The sequence below is a fragment of the Aethalodelphis obliquidens genome, unplaced genomic scaffold (genome assembly GCF_003676395.1).
Source record: "Aethalodelphis obliquidens isolate GAN/ISIS:26980383/991018 unplaced genomic scaffold, ASM367639v1 scaffold3, whole genome shotgun sequence".
NCBI lineage: Eukaryota > Metazoa > Chordata > Mammalia > Artiodactyla > Delphinidae > Aethalodelphis > Aethalodelphis obliquidens.
In genome coordinates, this window is record NW_020837947.1 from 43,126,534 (window position 1) to 43,135,532 (window position 8,999).

General features: G+C 41.3%; 1 protein-coding gene across 1 annotated transcript in view; it reads left to right on the forward strand.

The window, feature by feature from the left end:
• TRAPPC3L (trafficking protein particle complex subunit 3L) overlaps positions 1-1,059 on the forward strand; it is a 3,631-nt gene extending 2,572 nt beyond the window's left edge. Inside the window, exon 2 of the mRNA XM_027093486.1 lies at positions 895-1,059. Within this exon, the coding sequence (XP_026949287.1) occupies positions 895-1,059 (165 nt within the window). The remainder of the gene's footprint in view (positions 1-894) is intronic.
• The last annotated feature ends 7,940 nt before the right edge of the window (positions 1,060-8,999 follow it).

The window sequence follows — 8,999 nt, forward strand, 5'->3', positions numbered from 1 at the left end:
TTTTTTTGCAGTACACGGGCCTCTCATTGTTGTGGCCTCTCCCATTGTGGGGCACAGGCTCTGAATGCGCAGGCTTAGTGGCCACAGCTCACGGGCCCAGCTGCTCCGCAGCACGTGGGATCCTCCCAGACCAGGGCATGAACCCGTGTCCCCTGTACCGGCAGGCGGACTCTCAACCACAGCGCCACCAGAGAAGCCCAATGTGAGTATATTTTAATGAATAGAGAAGCAAGCCCTAGGGTTTACTTCAGTGTCTGGGAAATGAGAAATGCTTTATCGTGGAAATGAAGGCCTAGGTATCAAATATCCATGTCTATAATTTCAATTTTTAATTTTATACTTATAATTTATTTAGTTGGTGTTCTTTCACAGCTCTCAAAGCCATAAGTAATTGCTAAATGTTGTTAGGACAAGTGATTATGTTATTGAGCTAATGACAGAGTGATTTATAGCAAGTCAATTGGAGAAAAATCATTTTAAGAAGCCATTTATCCTTGGAAGTTCTGCTTGGCAAGGAGTCAAGGCTATCTTTGAGTTGGGAATTTGTGTTCTTCCTGAGATGGAGCCTTAGTTTAGACCCACACTGTGAACAAAAAGGGGCCCACATCCTGGGCTTGCCCCAGAATCAAGCAGGTTGAGCCTGTCCTGGACCACCCCTCTCTTTGCAGACTCACACACAGAGCTGACCACAGCCAGATCATCAATGGAGGACGCACAGTAAAGTGCCCTTCATCCACAGAAAAAGCTCTTTTTTTATCATTTTGTAAAGAAAGTCAGCTCTTTATGGGGTAAATCAAACTGAAAATAAAGACAGAAAAAATTAGAGGTTGTTTTTTTTTAAACCTGAATGACTCAGGCCTGTTTTGTTTTGTTTTTTCTTTTTGTCTTTCCTAGGTTCATTTAGCTGCTGATGTTACATTCTTGCAAAACAGACTAAAAAGCGACAGTGTGACAGAAATAGGAATGACATTTCTGAAAAAGCTGGATGAGGAAAAATACAGACGGAAAAAACGAAGAATAGCATGCAAAATGCCACAGTCTGGCTGGCTGAGCAGTTAATATTAGCTGCACGTATAGAGCCATAGAAGTTTTGAATTGTTTAATAGCATGGGGTTTAAAAGACTTGTGAATCAGCCAGAAATTTGAAATGCAGGGCACTAAGATTTAAAGCTGTTTTTTTCTTTGCTTGTAAATCACACATTTTCAATCTCGAGTCCACAAGATTTCATATACAAATAACTCCTTGTAAAATAGTAAGCATGAATTCTACATATTACATAATCCATCCTAAGAGAGTCTGGTTTTTTTTCATTTTCTTATGGTAATGAAAAAAAAGTATATGACCTACACAGTTGGTGTATTTATCCCTTCTTACTGGAAAAATGGGATGAAATTATACAATATCAATGTCACTATATAAAGACAGTTTCTAGATACTGTATATTGCATTCTCTATAGGAACAGTACCATTTGTAACAATTTTCCATATTTTTGAGAAGCTGTAGATATGACTTTTCTCGTATATAGGCTTGGCTTATAGCTTCCTCCTGAAGCTACTCTTGACTTGTAATCATCAAGGCAAGCTATTTATTTGAATGCTAATTCTGAAATATTTTAAAATAGCATTTAATTTTAATTCATTTAATTTTTAGATAGCTGGTAATAACCAAATTCCTTCCTTTTCTCAGGAAATATTACTGATGGTCAGGCCAGGAAATAAAATGAAAGGTAAAGAATGTTCTTTGAGAATACTTTCTTATCCCAAAGCTTATTCAGTTAGAAACTTTAGTATCATTTTTATCCCCTAAAAATCGTACAAAGTATATTTTGTTTGTGACCAGAACATTTTTAAAATTCAAAATGTACTGGATTAAATAAATGATAATCTTTACCAGACCATAAGCATATAGCAGTCCAGAATCTACTAGGCTCTGCAGAGAACTCAAATTATAAGTAAAAGTACCAATTAGGGTGGCACCATCAGTTAAAACTGGTGTAAGTAATAAGGTAGTGGTAGACCTCAACTAGGTCTCAAGGATCCTGAAGATACAGTCCCAGTTCTGTTTCTAGTGGCTTCAGCTGATCCTGACTAGTGGCTAATCCTGGGCAAGGCACATCATCTCTCAACCTCTCTCCATCTCTGTCTCTCTGTCAGTCTCTGTCTCTGTCTCTGTCTCTGTCTCTGTCTCTCTCTCACTTATCTGTAAAATGAGAGGATTGGATGTAGTAAATATCTAAAATTGGTCTTCCCTGGTGGCGCAGTGGTTGAGAGTCCACCTGCCGATGCAGGGGACACGAGTTCGTGCCCCGGTCCGGGAAGATCCCACATGCTGCGGAGCGGCTGGGCCCGTAAGCCATGGCCGCTGAGCCTGCGCGTCTGGAGCCTGTGCTCTGCAACGGGAGAGGCTGCAACAGTGAGAGGCCCGCGTACCGCCAAAAAAAAAAAATCTAAAATTATATCAGTGAGTTTAAATGACATAAACAACCACCACTGAAATTCTACATTTTTGGACTTTAGAAGGCTATGGGGAAATTGTTTGTTTCCCACCTACTCAGCTATCTCTTCAAAAGGACATTGAGGTAGGTACTAAGGACAAAATAAGGTCACTGGGGCAGCTGCAGCATCAATGGAAGGACTTTCAAACCAATGCCACAGAAGACCAGGAGTAGAATCTGGAAGAAGAATGTTATCTGATATCAGAAGTGATATCGTAAGCCATGGATTTTAAACGGATGCCTTCAAGGATGTTTGTTGACAATCCACCCCAAAACTTATTTTGGGATGTTTCCATCTTCTGCTCAGTTTCCTCTTTCTCCTCTATAGTACACTCACCCCTCCAGAAACCCAAGATATTCATGTCTAAGGGTCTCCCTCTGAAGTTAGCACTCAACAAGCTGTCTTGAAAATGTTCCATGACTTGGAATATTCTCCTACTTTTCTACACCTTCATCTCCTTTCTTTCCCAACCCAGCCATCAAAATTTGCTTCTCCCGGTCCTTTTATTACCCACCCCCCGAAGGCAGCTAATCTGATACTCTCCGTGGTGCTGAGTGTTGGAACTGGTGATTGCTTCAAGATGGGGTTTGTTCTCCATACTTTTTTGTTTTCCTCACCCTGGAGAGGGAGGCAAGTCTCTTGGCATTGAATTTATGCTATGAAAGATGATCTATATAACCAAGAGAATGGCTCGTTTGTATTCAATCTTGAATTGCTCCATCTTGAAGAACGCAAGAATCTAGAAAGTGCTGTTCATTAGAATTATGAGAGACACATATATAAATTTTCTAATAACCACATTAAAAAAGTAAAAAGAAACAGGTAACATAAATTTTAACAACATATTTTATTTAGACTAATTATCCAAAATATTATTTCAACTTTTAGCTAATATAAAAATGATTATAGACATTTTACATTCTTTTTTATACTAAATCTTTGAACTCTAGTGTGTATTTTACACTTTTAGCACATCTCAATTCAATGCTAAGTTTTCAAAGTTTACAGTAAAATGCAGTCCTACCAAAACAATCAAACTGTGTTTAGTGTTGTTTAGTAGCTTCAGTTTTTAAATCTAAATTAATTAAAATTAAACTAAAATAAAAATTCATTTATAAGTGTGCAATAGCCATATGTGGCTGCAGCTACTGTAATATGTACACAGGTCTAGAATTCCCAGTCAAAGATCTATTGGATCTCCTTGACCTTGGACACAAAGAATAAGTGGGGAGGATCCAGGTTCATGGAGAGGGAAAGAGGAGATGAATAGAAAAGATAAAAGGTAAAGAGAAAGAGAACATCAGAGATGCATGAAATTCTATCTCTTCACAAACTGAATGAGGATTCATAAAAACAAAAATGCTTCATAGTAAAGAAAGGTTGCACACCACCCCCTGGGCTCCAAGTGTATTTTCATTGCCTTTGTGTAAAGTTGAGTCTTTACACAAAGAACTTGTGGAAATTGCACAGTGTAACTACAGAGTTATATACTATTTTTATTTCATAAAAGCCTTCACTCTGAACCCCAAACCTTAACCAATGCAGAGATTTCTGTCATCTTGGCACAGCCAAAGGGAAGAAAGGTTTGGGACAGAGGGATAGTTTCGTGCTATTCAAATGACATCACCAGATGGTTCCTCGAGCTGTTTTCTGAGGAGACCTGCCTTGGTTGCCTGTTCACTGTTTAAAGATGCCAGGAATCAGACATACTTCCCTCAGCAGCCTGCACATTTAATTATTGTCTTCTCAAATCTCTCAGTTTCATCCATTAGTTATTGGAAGCCTGGATCTCTTTAGCAGTTGGAATGGACTATTATGAATAAGTGGAAAATTCCCTCTTCTCCTTGTTTATGAAGGACCAAAGCAGAAACTTGGAAAACCAGACACTTGAAGTGCAAATATAACATTAAATCTTTTGTAACCAAAGAGGTCCCTTTAACCAAGACCTGCTAAATGTTGAGTAGCACAGCAAATGCTGAAAGATATAATGTTATTCATTGTTAAGAGTCTCTGGAGTTGGGACTGTAGACTCTGGGTGGTTGTGAGAGTTCACAGCTTCATCCACCAGCTATGCAGGCTAATTCATTTCTTCTCAGTAACACTGAAGGAGTCCCTGACGAGGGCACCCTCCCAGTCCCAGAAACTTGGGACAACAAAAGACTCCCTTTTTAAAAAATGAGCCAAGTTTTCTTTACATGGCTTGGTTGCCTATTCCTTAAAAAAAATCTGTCCAGTTGCTGCACTTCCTCATTCTGGTAAACCTTCCAGAACTTTAACTGGACATGACCAATGGTCAACCTACAGTGGCTATGGCAAATAATCAGCTGACAGAAAAGGGATGCAGCCAGTATAATGCACACCTCTAATGATCTGAAAAGGAAACCGTTCTTATTCAATCAGTAATAGTTACCCTAAAATTGAAAACAAGCCATAACCACAACAATCATTGGCAAAATTTTATTTTTCAAGGGTTTCACTGACAGAAGACAAACAAAACGCATCAACCATTGGAAATCCTTCACTAAAAACAGTTAAGAAATAAATGTCCTAGGATAATTCCTTGTTCTCCCTTAAACTAAGACTCTGTTTTTCCCAATTAAATCTTTCTTTGCTTTTCTTCCTTCAGTTTCTTTTGTCTTCCATTTTTTCTTCTAGGAGCTCTGTTTCCACTACATACACTTCTCTTTCTTCCAAAGAAGTCTCCCTGCAGCTCCTTTACTTCCTTTTTTATTCTCTGTTTCAGTTCCTTTATTTTAATTATTCTTCATGTAATGGACATTTGTTGGCTGCCTGTATGTTTCCCTGTCCCAATAGAATGACATGTTTCTGTTCAGGTGCCCAGCATTTTATTAGGCAACGCAACCCATCTACTTCAGAGGAAGTCATCCATACACCCAGCTTCATTGCTCTTACCTAGGTACAGTGGCTCTTTCCCAGTTTAAAATCTTGCCAGTCAGATCTAAGCCAATCGTGACATGGCATTCCCCAGACCACAGTCATTGCTGCTGACATAGGGAGGGGGACAAGCCTGAATGGACTGAAGAGAAGAAAAACCTGCCTGTTACATGAGGCAATAAATTTACTATATTCCTTAAGTAGTAGAGTTGGGTTTCTGTTACAGTAATGCAACAAGGTTCATTGCATGATAACTATGTGATAGGTCAGATAATTTGCAACATATTGGAGTACCAAAGAGAATAAACTGCTTATTATTACATTTTTCACATGGTTGAATGCTCAATGAAATAAAATTTGCATTGACAATAGCTCTTTTCCTCACAGAGAGGAAAAGGTTACAGGACAGAGAGAATAGAACGAGCATTATGGTGTGCATCCACAGAGCACAGGTTCCAGAAAAAGTAGATTTCATAGAAAAAAGACATTTTCAATCAGTGGTAGCTCTTAAAAAAAAACCACAAAAAAAACTCATACATTTCAGGTTCTTCCTTCAACTATTTCTACTGGAAACTTAAGTCACATCCGGAGTCACTTGAGGATTTCCAACTCGGAATCCTTCTGATTTCTGGAGCCTCCCAAGTGGCCTGAATCTTTCAAGTCAGCAGACTGTACTTAGTGACTTGCTATTTCCTTGTAGCATGTGAACCACATAGATTTTAATGACTTAAAAGAGGAAGGGCTAATTCCCAGTGGTCCGTATTTGCCAAACAATAGAAGCATCTGGAAATGCTGCTTTCTTGGTTTTGGATTCAATTAAGATTTTTATCAGGTGCTAGGCACGTTAATTATGTGGTATGTCACTTAATTTTCATAATAATCTGTGAGGCATTAAGTTGGTAACGGGAGAGAAAAGGAGTTGGATATGAAACTACAAAGGGCCTAAATTTGCCTGCCTTAAGTGTATTATTCATGGGACCGGAAGTCCAGGGAGTTGGCAATATCTCCCGAGTGTCTAGCTTGAGAGGCTGGGTGGACTTATGAAAATACAAGGAGCGAAGATAGAATCTTGAGAAATACCACCGCTCAAGAGGCAGCAAGAGGAGAAGAGCACGAGGGAGGCTGGACTTCTAGCCAGAGATAGAGATGGGAGAAACTGGTGACACTGAGGCCAAGAGAGTTTCAAGGAGAGTAGAGTGGTCAGAGGTGTTAGATGCCACAGGACAGTCAAGAAAGTTAGTCCAGAAAAGGGACATTGGACTTGATGAGGAGGTCTTTGCCTCAGATCAACAGGGCAAGATGGAGACAGCAGCCTCATTGCAGTGGATTGAAGGGTCAGTGGCAGGTGAGATACTAGTATAAATGATTCTTGGAACTTGACTGTAAATGGAAAGAGAAGTAGGGTACTGGTATAAAGTTGGGCTGTTTGCTCTTTTATTTTTATTTTTTAAGAATGCAGGCATAGAAAAATAGAGAGAGAGAATGATTGACAAGGCAAGGTTGTCAGAAGGTAGAAGGGGACAAGATCCAGATCATAAGAGAAAAGTTTGACTCTGAACAGCAGAAAGACCACCCCTTCCCCTGAGAAAAAGTGATGGTGGTGAGAATGGGCATAAATAGGAATGGGATTGGAGGTGTTAGGGGAAGAGCTTAGAGCTCGTGACCACTGGCCTCAATCTTCACTGTGAAGCAAGGTTCATGGTCTTTGTGGAGATGGAGTGGGGGTGGAGGCTGGATGAGGACACCTCTTGGGGCAGGTCACCACCCATCCTCTCAGCAAGCACACCCGGAAGTAGAAAATACCCCAATCTTCAGCTTGAATAACTGTACACATGCCTGGGGAGAAAATACAGCTCACCTTTACTTCCCCTGTGCTCTAATGAACCATTCTCCACCCTCACACCAACACAAAGGGGATAACAGCCTCACTGCTTGCTCTGACCTGAGACTCCACCTGGATCAAAAGCGGGATTCCCTGTGTCTCGGAAGGAGATTGGGAAATTCAGCTCTTTTAAGGAGCTCTTCCCTGCAGCGGGCACTAGATTTGTGGTTACAAAGTTGCCCCAGGGACTCCTGCATTCTGAAACTGCTGATGGTGTACACAGAAAACTGACCACTAAGGAAAGCCATAGAAAGCCACATAACTGGACTACAAAGCCTTGTAAGGCGATTTTCCCAAAGATGTAAAAGAAATGGCACTGTTCCTCTTTGGGAAAGATTTTTCAAGGGTTCACACAGAATCCTGCAAAAAGCTGACAAATGCCACTATTGAAAAAAAAAAATACAGGAAAAGCAGCACAAAAGCTGGAGCCGAAAAGTAAAAAGTGTTCATGGACATAATTTTTACTGCTGCAGAGACACTTAAAAACTAACAGAAAGGGGCTTCCCTGGTGGCGCAGTGGTTGAGAGTCCACCTGCCGATGCAGGGGACGCGGGTTCGTGACCTGGTCCGGGAGGATCCCGCGTGCCACGGAGCAGCTGGGCCCATGAGCCATGGCCGCTGAGCCTGCGCGTCCGGAGCCTGCGCCCCACAACGGGAGAGGCCACAACAGTGAGAGGCCCACATACCGAAAAGAAAAAAACAAAAAAAACTAACAGAAAGAAACAAATCCCCCTCCTGAATGTCAGCAGTCCCTAAAAACTATAACCTGTGTCTGCCCTGTGACTACCTAAGACATTTCAGACAGTTTGGAAGCTCTCCAGGTCTAAACAATGTGCTTTTCAACCCCCTTGAGAGGTGGGAAATTGCCTCTTTAAACTTTTCTAAACAGCCACGGGGTGGAGTCCTTCATGAGGATGTCAAATCAAAATGAATGAACTGGGGGGAAAAGGAGGCCAAAACTAGTTGCTTGAGTTTACACAGCTCTGGGGACAATTCTTTGCCAAGAATTCAACTTCTCCGGGGCCAATAGTTTCTATGCACGGACTGGGCAAAGATTTGTGATACTCTATAACTGAAAGTTAAATGTACTTGAACACGATGATATGCCTGGTAGCTACCTTTTAGAGATAAAAATATTTGCAGCAAATCTGGCTTGGCAGCAGGAAGATAGACCATACAATAACTCAGAGAGTTTTTTCCAGCTCTGGGATGGTGGATTTTATAGAAAAAGCTACAAAGATAAAAGTTTAGTACCAAACATGTTCTTGGGGATTATCTAAAGTATCCTGCTTTTAAAAAAATTAATAAAGTTACTGAGACCTGAAAGGTTGATAATGGTGACAGGAGGAAGACCCCAGAGCAAATTAAATAATTACTAGTCTATGGATTTGCTTATAGAGACACAGGCATGCTCTAGCTCCCACTACATCCTCAGGAACCTTTCTTAGTCACTTATCCACCTTCACCTTTCACTTGGCTCTTTCTCATAAGCCTAAAAGTATGCTCAAGTCTCCACCATCCTAAAAAAAACATTCTCAAGGGCTTCCCTGGTGGTGCAGTGGTTGAGAGTCCGCCTGCCGATGCAGGGGACGCGGGTTTGTGCCCCAGTCCGGGAGGATCCCGCGTGCCGCGGAGCGGCTGGGCCTGTGGGCCATGGCCGCTGGGCCTGCGCGTCAGGAGCCTGTGCTCCACAGCGGGAGGGGCCACAGCAGTGAGAGGCCCGCG